Below are 14,684 nucleotides of genomic sequence, written 5' to 3'. Positions count from 1 at the left end.
AAGGACTTTGGCGATAATTTGAGGGAAATGTGCAGATGAACTCTTTAAAAGGACATTGAAACATGTTAGCGGTAAACGAAGTGACATTGAAACGAGGGACATTATATCGAGGTTTAACTGTAATATATTTTTCTAATTTATTTTTGGTAAATTACGAACCTACAGCTCATATTAAATGAAAGTCTGAATTATAATCATACAAATCAATCCTCGAAACCAAAAATATGTTTTAATTTACATAATGACGGCGTCACAATAATTACTCAATAATGAAGGGAGCAATGTACGATTTACTTCCCTTTTTACAGGTTGTTATCATACTGAAGAAGACGAACAAATTCTTTTTCTCTGATGCGGATGGCAAAAGCTTTACTCCAAACAACCCCCAGTTTCCCAATGCATGGGCAAAGGTGTGTATTCGGAATATTCTTTAATCAATTTGAAACTGAAACCATTTATTTTTTGATCCGTTTATATCACTGAACGTTATCAGGTGCTATCGTACAAAGTTTGTGAAGCGTTGTTCATCTATTTGTTGACTTTCTATAAACATTAAAAATTATAAATATCATAATGTCTTATTTAAAGGCCAATACCAACATCATACATACATACATACATACATACATACACACACACACACACATATATGCATGCATACATACATACATACATACATACATACATATACATACATACATACATACATACATACATACATATATGTATACATACATACAACCAAGTGTAGCAATTATTTACTTTTCATCACGTAAGATATTGTATTACGACATTTCCTTTTTACAGACAGTTACAGTAGCATCTGATGACATTGGATCGGTATTTTTCCCGATCGTTCCTCTGATAATTGGGGATGTGAAACTCACTGTATTGGCCAAGGCAAAGATCAATGGAGGCAACACATTACGAGATATAGATGCGATCAAAAAGCCTATCAAAGTTAAAGTAAGTTGAATTCGAAGTAGCGTTTGGCAGCGTATTGTATCATGGTTGTTTAATTTAGAAATAATATACGACTATTAACAGTATTAAGTTGAATATAAACATGCTGCAGAAAAATGACAAACGTTGTTCGAATGCAGGATTTTGTTATGATTTTAGAACTTTTGTGACATCAATTTTTAACACAAATATATCCAAAAAAGTAGGGTAAGTTTTTACATCATTTTCTCAGTAAAAAAATACGTTTTTCCCGACAATTTTAATATTTCGTCCAATTCGAATTTAATTGTCAACTTCAAAAAAGAGAAGTTTCGAATGTTGTTTTCTGCCGATTTGTTTTTATTTGTAAACATCGGTTACAGGGAAATATTAAAAAAAAGGTTAATAGATTAAGTGTAACTGAAAATTGCAATAATTTTACATTAAATATAAAACAGTTTTTTCCAACTGATATTAATCGCTCTGGTTAGCCCGAATGGAAGCGCCACGAAGAAATCACACGGGGCAGGTGAACCCATACATTTTCACGTTTGATCATGGATTGGAGCCCCGGCCGTCTTGGGGGAAGGCGAATGTGGTATCTACTGCGCCATCCGACTAGCCGAAATATTTATGTTTAATAGTTGTCCGATGGTTATTTATTGACTATTTACCAACAAAACATAACGTCAGACTGCGTCTATAGTATATTTCAAAATAAACTTCAACATCAAATATGTGTTATTTCACGCATTTTATGTTAGTTACTATAATTGTAGGCAGAGGGTATTCGTCAGTCATACAGCATACCATCTTTGAAAGTCTTGAATGGTGGTCCTCCTGTGACCGAAATATTCAACATCACTCTCCCAGAAGATCATGTTTCTGGATCGGAGTATATTGAGGTATCGGCTATAGGTAAGTTTGTTTGCTGTTTTCGTGTTTGTGTGTTTGTTTGTTTGGGGTTAAATGTCCTTGCAACAGCAAAGGTCATGTGAAGAAGGATACATAGGGAGATACCAGCGAAAAGAAAGAGTAGAGAAGTAAGAATAGAAGATGTATAGGAACAAAGTATTGCAATGAGGGCAGGGGTATATTTTAGTCTCTCGATGTCCCCTACTCAGAAGACACAGAAGAATGGTAGTCTAGTGGTAGAACGCCGGACTCGTGACCGAAGGGTTGCGGGTTCGAGTCACGTGACGGCACTGTGTTGTATCTTCGAACAAGACACTTTGCTCCACTTGTTCCTGTTTACTGAGATTTAAATGAGTACGTGGGTGGGCAGTGCTAGTATTGTTGAATAATGAATGTGAGCGCCGAAATGACAGCACCTGATGTGTGCTCCCCAGTGAGTTTAGAAGATATTGGCGGGTTGCAAAGGCCCTATAACCATGAATAACAATGTGTTGTGAACTGTTTTGAGACGACCTACAAACTAGGTTGTGATAAAGCGGAATAAGAACCTCGAATTAGTATTATTAGTATTATTATAAAAAGGAGGGTCCCATATTAGTCGCCTATATCTGTATAGACAATATGGATACAGTAGACATATTCTTTCCCTTAACCTGCCAGGTGAGCTATAGGTAAGAAGAAGCAACACATCTATTATGTACGAAAGGAAGTGGATTTTTTACTGTGAAGATTGTCGCTAATCGTCCCTTCCGTAATGGATTAGTCGCAACGGTGAATATTCATACAAATCATGCTTTACTTTTTCACTGTGAAGAGCGAAGTTATTAACTGGAGGATATGGATTTTTTCCTTGTAGAACGAAAAGTTAATTAGGAAAAATATCCCCAAGTGTTTTTTATTATTTAAAGTTGATATGTTCTTAATATCAACTCAGTAATCTCAATTTGTCCGGTAAATCACAAGTAAATGCACACTGGCATCATTTTACAACCGTACACCGGGAAACTTCCGCCCAGTCAAAAACCGGTCGTCATGGGTTGAAGTCATGATTCATGCAGTGTTTATTTCGATCTGAACATGTCGCGCACAATTCTTCGCGGAACGATGGTGATAGGACGTATTAGTGGAATCGTAGACCCTAAGCTCATTAATTCGCACAAACGTGCGGGTGTCAAGGAACAATGCCGCAACATTGGTTAAATATATGAGATATTATAAACGTAAACTTTGTAATCGAATAAAATTACCATTAAGTTCGTTTTTCCTAAATTCGTAAGTTACAATGTTAATTGTACCTATATCGATTAATTATATTTTAATACACTTATTAATATTTCGTTTCAGGTGACATTATGGGCCCATCTTTGGCTGGGATTGAGGACCTTCTTCAGATGTCGTACGGCTGTGGAGAACAAAACCTACTGAACTTTGTACCCAATGTGTTTATTACACAATATCTCCGTGCCACTAACCGACTCACGCCGGAAATCAAGGCGAAAACCGAGAAATTACTGGCTGCCGGTGTGTATGCTATATTTCATATTCAAACATATTTTATTGACAAAAATGTGGTCAATGGGATTGGACGTCAAGCCGCGCCTATTTACGTCCTTTCCCTTATGTATGCTATGCATGTCCGTTCAGAATTATGATAATGTGTAAGTAGCCCTGGTCTACACTGGTGAATGTCACATTGATAATATTGTCATAATCAACCAGTGTGATGAAATGTTTGATATTTTGCATAAGTGCTAAGCTGCAAGAGGCAGACATATTCTGTTACGTTTTCTGACGTATTCTTTGTAATGAAACAGGCTTCCGAACACAGAAACAATGGAGACGAGGGATGCTGTTTTGGGGCCTCCTAATGAGAAATCATCAGGGCTATTGTGACGTCACAATTAGCAAAAGCTTTTTTTTTTACAGTTACCCTGCTCTTTGATTGGTCGGATTGGTGTGGGAATTACCACGGCTATTGTGACGTCAAAATTAACAAAAGCTATTGCTTTTTTTACACGTAACCCTGCTATTTGATTGGTAGGATAGGTATGAACATAGCAAGTGTTATTTGACACAATAGAAAAGTACCAACCTGATATTTACCCATTAGGCCACTGGCCAAATTTAATATATTTTGATTTAAACTGTATATATTCAAGTAATGAAATACATGCCATGAATAGTACAAAATCACAGAAGCAAACATGATGAGGAAACAAGTACTGTGTACTTATATACAATGTACATACTTTTCAGCTTTCTAATATATATTTTGATAAGTTTGCATTGATACAAATAACTTTTAAAACGGCTTGATTCAAAATTTGTTATTTTTAATTGTAAAGGTTATCAGCGGGAGTTGATGTTCCAGCACAAAGATGGATCATTCAGTGCATTTGGTGAAAGCGACAGGAGTGGAAGTACATGGTAATTTATATTTATAAATATTTGTTAAGGTTGTGCTTCAACACTCCTATTGAGATATTTAAGGGCTTTACCACCTTACTATATGGATTGGTAATCTCAAACAATTTGTTTTAAAGGAAAACGTTTTCAATAAGAACATAGGTCATTCGGACACCTACATGTACAATATGATTATAATGTATGTTCCACGCGAAAGGTTAATGGGAGTTCAATCGCATGATATTTTCGGACAATGTATGTACATTTTTAACGTCATAATGCCCTCGGCCAAATGCATTACTTTTTCTCTTCACGATTTCATAACGATACATCGCTTTTATTCAAAAATAAAAAAGGATAATTATATATATATATCAACAGTGAAGGACTATTCGTCAGTGACAATGTGGCTATATGAACCTGAACAGTTATATTGACCTCGACTTGGTATCGGGTTGATATATCCTTTTCATGTTCATTTAACAACACATATTCACCTCAAAAAAGACCATAATTATCAAAATGAAACTTTTTGCCATTTGTTATCGCCGATGGTAGGTTAACACTCATTCTGTTTTAGATTATAATGTTTTTTTCAATAAAATTTTGTTTTTAATTTGAAATTCCTTTCTCCTCACATTCATACCTAGGTTAACTGCATTCGTCGTAAAAGCATTTGCTCAGGCGGAGGATGACACGACCATTGATCCAAGGGTGATGTCGCACGCTATCGGGTTTCTTTTGGAACAACAAAGTAAAGATGGATCGTTTCATGAACCCGGTATAGTGCTTCACAAAGGGATGCAGGCAAGAATATTTTAACACAATTCTTTAAACGGAATGCTTGATAGAGTCTTTCATAAATAGATATGTGGGGTATTGATATTCTACCCCAAGGTGTAGAATTATGCTACTGATAATAGCAAAATTGCTGTATAACGTTTACACAAACAAAGGTAATTTCGGACAAAGCAGAAAAAGTACCCTATATTATAGCTACAACTCAATTTAAAAGATCCTTAGGGTAAGTTTGTACAACAATTATGATGCTCTTTAAAAGAGTTCAGTTAAACCCTTAAGGCCTAGCAATATTTACTTATGAGATTAACCAAATAATTTTCTGTCGTTTACAGGGTGGATCAATTTCTTCTATAAGAGCACGTACCTCCTTTGTACTTATAGCATTAGCGGAAGCAAAGCGAATGAATTTTGTGGATTCACTTGTAAGTTATATTTTGAGAGTTAAAAGATTTAAGGAAAGGGAAAGAAGTATTAATGAAAATAACTTTGAATCGCCTAATGCAATCCCATGAAGATCATACACAGCAATTATCTGACGTTTTCCAAAATGACCAGAATAACAGTAAAATAAAAGGCATTTCTTTGTTTTAATTACACTATGCTATACACTATGACTTGGCAGTTTATCATATAATTCAATCATTGGAATGTTAAACCTATACATGCAGAGATCTAGCTCTACAGTTAAAAGCAGATGTGAGTATGGGTTGTTCTAATATGTTTTGTGGTATAAATGTTTTTTGTCTCGGGAAAAGGTTGCATTGCCTCAAAAACTTAACTCATTTTCGCTATCACAGCTACGTGGCAGATGAATTATATGTTTATAACTCCAATTAGGTAATATATGTTCCACTAAACACGCATTGGTTTGGATCCAGTATCTGATCCAAGATTGAAAAAAAGCAAAAAACTAAATAAACAAGGTGATACCGAATAGTCAACAAGACTGCAATATGAACTAAAAATCGATAAAACTAGGGCAAATCTTGAATAAAGGAAATATTGTCATGGAAACACTTGCAATAGTACAACGAAAATAGGACCAGGTGTCTCGCAAGGGTAAGCATCATTCGATTAATCGATGGCATATTACATGTATATCTAGGTAAAATCTAATTAATGTCACGTCCTCAAAGCGGGTAACTGACAACTGAACAACAAGGAAAACTAATTAGAATAACCAAAAACATCAACAGTAGATCTGAATTCCGAATGAAATACTGCCGTCACGATCTATAGAAACGGCCGAAGGAGTATGAATTGATTGTGCTCTATAGTCAATCTTAAATCTTGCAATCAGCAGATTGTGAGTAAGACAAAGTCACCTTGAATATAATGTTTGATCAATCGTCAAATGGATATACCATATCCAATAAACAAAACATTCATGACTATCCTGTTTTATGCCATTTGATGCCAGATCACATTTAGTCCCTTTTCAAGGGATTCTAGGTGAATCGCTCCTCTGTTCATATTTCGCCTAATTCCATCGAGTTGAAGCCGAATAACTATTTTTGTTAAAACGTCATTTATTTCTTGTTTTAAAAACAAACATAGATAGAAATGCTATTACTGATGAAATATCGAATTAATAGGGGTCATCACACCAATAATAGCTATGCGATTTAAAGTTTGTAGATTTCAATATTAAAAAAGGCTTCGGTATAATTAACTTTTTAATGGGATCTTTTATCAGAAAGTTTGAGGATTCTTCCTTCTTAACAATTTACACCACTCCTTCAATAATTCAAAGGTAACCTCGAAGTTTCTGTAAATGCATAACGTTTAAAAATAGATTTCAGCACAAGTCGATGATTCCATGGACGATGCAACCGCATATATTACAAGTGGAAGGGTTGCAAGTTTTAACAACACTTATGAACTTGGAATCGCCGTCTATGCCTTGACATTGGCGGGCGCGGACTTGAATATTATAGACGATCTGTTTCAAGAATTGGAGTCCAGAGCAACAGTTGAAAGTACGTTTGATTAGCAAAAAAGATAAATGCTTATCAAAAATGTGAGAATGTGCATTAAGACAAAGCCAACCTATATTAAATTCCTATATGCTTGAATACACCTCCTACTGAAGTATTTTTCTTCTTTGATCTTGTAGATTTTGTATTACTATGCAAACCTCAAAAAACGATACGAATGAAAGTCCATTTCAGCTATTTTAAATATATCATAAATATATACCATTTTTTAAGGTAAAAGGTACCAACAAGTTAAACTGTTTAACCTTTTTACTATTGTGAAATAATTAATCAACTCTTTTCAAAAGAAGTATTCCGTAACAATCACTTGTTGTCTTGCAGTTAACAAAATTGTGGTTATTCGAAATTAGAATTTGGAAAACAGATATTAAAAAACACAAAAAAAGAAAAAGATAATTTTTAGGGTGGTACGAAAGACCTTTACATTACAAAATCTGCGCTTTATCAATGTTACCATACAGCAACTTTAAAAAGGAACTTTAAAAGCTTAGCATCATATATTATTGTCCAATTTATGAGCTGTAACGCATATTAAAGTTTGATGAGGAAGTAACTCTTAGCCAAAAAACCTATGGTTAGTTGCTTCATCTTTTTTATTAAAGGTAGAATACTCCAGCCAAACAAATCTCTGAGTGGAGCTCTTCTTCACGCACGATTATACGAGATGTAGTTGTACCATTTACCATCCATTTTTTCCCTTCTAGATGGACAGAAGTACTGGATTCTCCCAGAAGACGAAGCGGAGTCTGTGTCACCATACAAATCCAGTTGGCAACCACCCCTAACGAGGTCAAGGGCACTCGATATTGAGGTCACCGCTTATATTATGTTAGCATTTGTCGAAATAAACGACACTACAAATGGACTGCAGATTTTGAAATGGTTGATAACACAACAAAATTCAAGAGGTGGATTTATTTCTACACAGGTAAACGGAAATTGATGATGGCAATTGATTAAATTCTTCAGATTAGATTAATGCAAAGATTTGACATATATTTTAGATTAGCTATTGCTTAAATCTAAAGCAGTTTTAAGTGAGGAAATACAAATTCAGGAAAGACATTATGTGCATACATTAGCACTTAACAACATGTTTATATAACCGGAACTATTTACAGCCTGCACAGGGTACGCTTTGTATTATCTCTCGCGCATTTTTGGTATGGAATGCAGATGACATTTGCTCTCATAAAATATGAAAAAATATATAAATATACTGTTAGTAAGGTAAGGGACTTATGTGAATTGCTTTCATATATTATTCTTTCAGGACACAGTTGTCGCCCTTCAAGCGTTGGCGAGCCTAGCAGAGCTCGTTTATGAAGATAACTTCAGTTTGAGTGTCACTGTATCATCGGCACCTGGATCTTTCAGTCATACTTTTACAGTAACCAATGGCAATGCTCTGGTGCTTCAGATACAAGAGGTATGCTTAAGGTTTTCAGTAGTTCATTCATATATTTTGTCATTACCTTCATTAAGAAATAATTTCAATCTAATTTAATTTGATATGTAACACTTTATTTGCTTAAATAAGCTATAGTACTGTAGCTATATTACTACAACTGTTTTTCTTCCCTATTGGGAGAGATAATAAAGGGGGGAAACTTATGATGAAAACTCAGCCAAAGAGAAGTACAAGCAGTATTTAGAAGAAGCTGGATTTACAATGTTATTAATATTTTTTTCAGCACGTGTATATGCAATAAAATAAATGATATCATTATACTTCGTCTGCAAGGCCTATGAAGTCAATTATGTCTCTTTCAACATAATTTTAACTGTAAAGGCAGCTTCTTGTTAATACTGTTCGTGTTGGTCTATGATTGAGTTTTCCTTGTGACTCGTATATAATCATGCCTATTAAGGTCACAGGAGTGTATTGATAAATGGAAATAGGAAGTACATCACTAGTTGAAAATCCAATGCAGGGAGACAGTATCACAATTTCTGCATATTCGAATGTTTAATAATAAACTGATGAATAGTGTATGTTTATTATTGACAGAACAGTGTTTTCTCTCAATATTTAAGTATTTCAAAGCAATCCAGGCATTAGTTCAGTATTTTTTTTATCAATGAGTCACATTTGTCCATTTTTCTGTACTTCAGGTAACCGGCTACCTATTTCACTACTGTGAAGTTTTTCAAGAAAGATAACTCTTACATGCAATTACTATTTGTATATGGTTTTATTATAAAATGTCAATTTTTAATCGTTTATATATAATGAATTTTACACATTTTCAGCATTTATTAAATTGATATACATTAATGCAATACTAATCTATGTCAGTATAATTTGTATTGACATTATTTTGAAAGAGATTGTGTCTTTCATTTTTTTTTTCAAAATTCACTCCTTTTTACATAAATTTCCATTTAAAATCCTTAAAATTCTGACAACTTATAATATTTACTTTATTTCCTCTCTTTTTTTTATACAAGATTCCTTATGTGCAAAACTTCCAGGAGTTGACTGTCGGTGCAAGCGGATTAGGGCTTTGTTTATTAGAGGTAAATCTGTGTATTAATATAGTCAATTATATGTAGGTATTTGGAATATTAAGATTCTACCCAAGGGTGTAGGATTTGGATCAGAACCGAGGTCATATCTTCTCTACTGGTGGATTGTTTAGTTCCCGAGGTTTGCTCTTACTTGGCTACCGCTGTTATCTCTTTAAAGTAGAAGCATGGTTCATGATATACACACTTTACAGATAACCTAATTTAATATCAACCAGTACTATTCTTCATTTTAAAATTCAGAATAACGGGCATTACGCACCTGGCCTTTTGGTTTAAAATTAGTTCGGCATATTTAGATTGTAAACGTTTTGGCTTTTAGTACATGTATCACCGATAAGTCGTAGTAGGACAAAATAGCAGTGGAATTCCATTTCACTTACTGTATCTATTACCAAGTTTAAAGGTTCAATCATTATTTTATAACTAGAAGTAGGTTGAACATAGCGTTGTTGTAAGCATTTACATATCTCATAAGAAACACAAGACCAACATATCATATAAACTGACAAACATATTCTAAATTATGTAAATGTATGGCGCTGCAAAGATAAACGAGAGTCAAACCATCGCCTATCTATTTTAATTAAAAGGGTTATTACGAACGTGAGATGAGATAGTTGCTGAATTCAGACGTTTATTTTATGCATGTAGCCATAACCGCAAGCAAAAGGTATATAACAGATTTTCGCTCAACAAATAGGCCAGTTAGGTTGTTAAGAAGCCTTTTAATATCTACAGATGCATGTTATGCATCAATTGAAAATAGATAAATAAAAAAGATTTTTTAGTACACAATAATATCATTAAAAGTATGTATGATTGTTACACTTCACCATAGAAGAGTTTCTTTTATTTATATCAGGTATCGGTGTTCTTCAACGTTGAGCAAGAACTTCGCGTGCCAGCATTCGACATGAATATCACGTTAAGAAACGAGACATTAGAAGGCTTTAGATTAGATACTTGTTTCCGGTAAGTCATAATCCTCAATATTGAATTTCACACTTACACAAAACCCCACCTACTGCTTAGCAAATATTTACCTGTATGCTTTTAAGCTATTTTAGTTGATTCCTGGTCTAGTATTGTAAAAGGAAGACTGGATTTTCGAAAAACGAATGCATCTTCTTTCAAATGTTCTGACAATCACTAATTGTAGAATTTTTATGAAATGCACAAAAGTATTTCAATACTTGGTTTTTTTTTATCAATGAGTGCAAGTGACACTTCAAACTTAGTATATCTTTACTACAACCTATTATAACGATAAGACGTGATAAAGACTCTGCTTATCTCCATATTTCTCACTTCATCTTTTTTTTTAGATGATATCATTATTTGAACAATTTCTGCTTCTTACCCATTCCATTCATTAATACCAAGTCACTATTTTACTCATATTACCAATTTACCCAGGCATTTTGACTCATATTGGTTTGGATATATTTTAATCATATAAATAAATATGGTAATTTAAGGACGTGCAAGGTTTTTGTGGCAGAGGAAAACTTGAATAGCCTACGGCCGGTACCTCGCGACTGCCTCACGAAGCTTTCTGAATGAGTTTGTCCATTTTACATGCAAATTCCTTTGTAGTTAATTCCATGTAAGATTTTCATTTTTTTTCATTGGACTCTTTTAAACTTTAAAGGTGGCTGCGGGATGGACGGAGTACCATGATTTTGCTGAATGTTGGTTTCCCCACTGGTATGGAGGGAGACATTACGTCAATTGGCACGAGTGGAGCCCCAACATTCAAGCGAGCAGAGCAGAACGTTGAAGACATAGACATGTACTTTGATTTCGTAAGTCATCTGATCCTACTGTGTTCGTGTCAATCATTTTAAAGAGTTATTTCGTAGTGATAAGATGTCCAGAAACTATTTGTGTAACTCATTTCAAAATATTTTATTATTAAATCAATTGATTCAATGGGAATTGGGCAACTCATATATTGATACAGGGTATAATCTACGATATGCTGTTCTCTTTATAACAGTAAACCGGTATGTTACGCTTTAAGAAACGTGTATACATGATCAAATTTAGCATATTAAAGTTTACTTTCCCTTCAAATTTAAATCTCAAGAGAGTTACAATTGTTCTTTTATCTTTAGTTATCCTATTTAGGTTTCCTAAAATAGATTATATTGAATTAAATGTTAATAATGTTTTCTGAAAATGTTTTTTATTTCAAATGTCGTCTGATAAAATCATTTATCATTTCAAAAGGGTTCATATTTACACCAACATTGTTTATCCCGAATAATCAAATCACCCGGTTTCGCATCAATAGTTTGTCGAGATTCATATTTTTCTTGTCTCCTTGTTTACTGATTTCGTGCCAACTTGGAGTTCTTAGTTTGACCTTGTGTGACGACCCAGTGGTATCGTGTCTTCATAAGTAGACGTTGCTGTATGTTTGTGCTCTGTGCTGATAACACAGTGACTAAAGACAGCATCGATAGGCAAACTAATAAGAGCGTCAAACTGCTATGTAATGTCCTCTTGTGTTGAAGTTGTTGTATTTCCTCTCCACTCTTCACACGTGCATTTTTCGCTGTAGCCGAGGAAGATCAGCTTGTCACCAGAGAGAAATAACATGTGACATATTAAAAAGTGAATGGCAATTATGACGTCACAAAATGTGAATGGCGATATTCATTCGCAACATGTCCTTTGGTAACAAACTTGCCAGAGTACTGTCGGTCGAGTAAGGATTGAAATTAAAAGATGGGAGAAAAAGAATCATTCCCTTCCCCTATAAAGGAATCTCCAAACCTTTGGGAACATGTTAGGGTGTCTTACCCTCGGTAGAGTTTCGGAATGGACAACCAAATGATTCACCCCTTGGGTTGAAGATTTTCTCTGTCACCACTTTAGTAGGGAGATATTCTATAACATCGGCTTGTTGCTATTGCCGTATATGTCTTTGGTTGTTGACGCTTTATTTGTCCATTCGATTGTTTTTTGTAGTGAGTTGTATCTTGTTCAAGATGATGTATACAATGTTGTTATATTTGTTTTTATCCTCACTTAAAATCACGAGCCTAAACTTATTCTGTCTAAGAAAATAACAATCAACACCTTTCTAACTGTGTTGGATTTATTTTAAACGTACCGTCACAAGTGACAGTCACATTTCTGTGTATATAGTTGCTCTATTCAGTTTCATAATCAGTTAAATTTACGAGCTAGATTTTATTCTTTCTTAAATAATAACAAGGAAGGCTATTCTAAAAACAAGGCAGTTTTACAATGTGAATCTGTTACAGGTGACAGATGAGGCAACGTGTGTCACTATCCAGGTGTTCAGGAGCAGTATTGTGGCTAATGCGAAGGAAGTGCCCGTGACTGTATCAGATTATTACGAGACAGGTAAGTGTTCTATACTCAGACATTCGACAATTATATATTTATATAATAAACTGATATTTTTTCATTGTACATGTACATATTGTTGTCTGATCTTATTAACGTATTTCATAATAATATATCGAACAAATTTGGATATCTTTAACGTAACATACAATCAATCAACAACGAAATGAATAGAGGGAGACTTAATTGATGCTTTGGCATAGAATAAAATAAAATAAATCCTGTATATACTGGGGAGCAGTTCTATTCAGTGCCTTGTTTGTGTACACCAACATTTTGTACTGCGATTTGTATCGTACAGGTAACCAGTGCAATGCATTTAGCACAGGTGTGATGATACGTTGAATTGCATCAGAGTAGATAAGTAGAGTAGATAATGTAAGTCATCATGATTGTTAATAGTTTTAATATCAAAATCAGCGTATAATTTTGATCATAATATGCCACCAACCAATCTTCCACAACACAAAAAGTCTGACTTGTAGAATACCATGAAACGTAACATACAATCAATCAACAACGAAATGAATAGAGGGAGACTTAATTGATGCTTTGGCATAGAATAACATAATTACAAACATTTGTATTTAGATGAAACGCGGGTTTAATATTTCGCGGTTTTCCCGAACATAACAAGTTTGCGGGGTCAAATTTCGTGCAATACGGCTAGGTAAAGATATCGCGCTCATTAGTGTACTTTCGTATTGAGGTGATGGGATTTATTTTACATGTGTTTTATTTAATTGTTTTATCTTCATTGTTCGGCAGTAAACGAGGTATGATATTTATGTTTGTGCCTTGAATATTTATTCACGGATATTATAATTCATGGTATTAACATCCGCTTTGCAATGAAATTTGCAATATGTTTTGCGACTCAAATATAGCGGATTTAAGTCCCTCGCGAACATTACCAACTTTACAATATCGTTCATCATACATAAACATCCAGCTAAAAGTACCTTTAGCTGGCGTTAACGTTTAAGCTGATGTTTGAAATGGACAAAAAAATATTGCAAACAAAAGTTTGTATCCCTTATCAATAGTAATAGTAAGTTTATAGCAATTTCCTTCTTAATTCCATGTACGTATTTTCAGAATTACTTATTTCGTTCGAGATATAGACGCAATGTTATCATTGTTTTATGAAAAGTGCTTAAACTAGAATACCGCGCTAAAATATTAACGTTTTAAATTATTTTGTAGATTTAAACAATGAATCTAACTCAACTCCTATCGCAATCTAATGAAGTTTTAAATGACATTTTATATTAATTTCCATTTCTGCTTTCAGCTAACAGATTGACTGTGTTTTACAAGTCCAAGGTTTCGAGCAACGCTACGCCGGAAGATGTGTGCGTAGATCGGGATTGCTTTTAATGAACAGGAAAAGAAACTTTCTTAAACTTGATGGAATCATCATGGTAAGAGAGAGTTTTTTGGTGAGAACATGCCATACTTAAAAAATAAACTATATTATCCAAAGCGTACATAATGTTATATTTATATATGTAAGTGTGACATTCGTCCAGATAAGTTTTAATCAACACTTTTCCGATATTGCTACCACAAATTCAAGCAAATACGTCTGCGAATAAAAACCATGCGAGTATTTTGTAACAGTTAATGTGATAGAGACATCAAAAAAAGTATAATTATTATAAAAAAAGTATATATTGTAGGCAATATCCTCTACTGCTTCTACCGGAT

At 34.1% G+C, this 14,684-nt stretch overlaps 1 protein-coding gene across 1 annotated transcript in view; it reads left to right on the top strand.

Moving 5' to 3' along the window:
* LOC110466739 (CD109 antigen-like) overlaps positions 1-14,464 on the top strand; it is a 94,537-nt gene extending 80,073 nt beyond the window's left edge. Inside the window, exons 21-35 of the mRNA XM_021523459.1 lie at positions 309-410; positions 808-966; positions 1,722-1,860; positions 3,202-3,378; positions 4,203-4,284; positions 4,914-5,070; positions 5,397-5,486; positions 6,860-7,043; positions 7,766-7,989; positions 8,335-8,490; positions 9,513-9,581; positions 10,456-10,565; positions 11,245-11,398; positions 12,869-12,971; positions 14,269-14,464. Coding sequence (XP_021379134.1) covers positions 309-410; positions 808-966; positions 1,722-1,860; positions 3,202-3,378; positions 4,203-4,284; positions 4,914-5,070; positions 5,397-5,486; positions 6,860-7,043; positions 7,766-7,989; positions 8,335-8,490; positions 9,513-9,581; positions 10,456-10,565; positions 11,245-11,398; positions 12,869-12,971; positions 14,269-14,354 — 1,992 coding nt within the window. The 3' untranslated portion in view covers positions 14,355-14,464. The remainder of the gene's footprint in view (positions 1-308; positions 411-807; positions 967-1,721; positions 1,861-3,201; positions 3,379-4,202; positions 4,285-4,913; positions 5,071-5,396; positions 5,487-6,859; positions 7,044-7,765; positions 7,990-8,334; positions 8,491-9,512; positions 9,582-10,455; positions 10,566-11,244; positions 11,399-12,868; positions 12,972-14,268) is intronic.
* The last annotated feature ends 220 nt before the right edge of the window (positions 14,465-14,684 follow it).

This window comes from Mizuhopecten yessoensis, unplaced genomic scaffold (assembly GCF_002113885.1).
Source record: "Mizuhopecten yessoensis strain PY_sf001 unplaced genomic scaffold, ASM211388v2 scaffold11143, whole genome shotgun sequence".
NCBI classification, from domain to species: domain Eukaryota; kingdom Metazoa; phylum Mollusca; class Bivalvia; order Pectinida; family Pectinidae; genus Mizuhopecten; species Mizuhopecten yessoensis.
The sequence above is the reverse complement of the archived record's forward strand: the minus strand, read 5'-3'. Positions and strand labels throughout refer to the sequence as shown.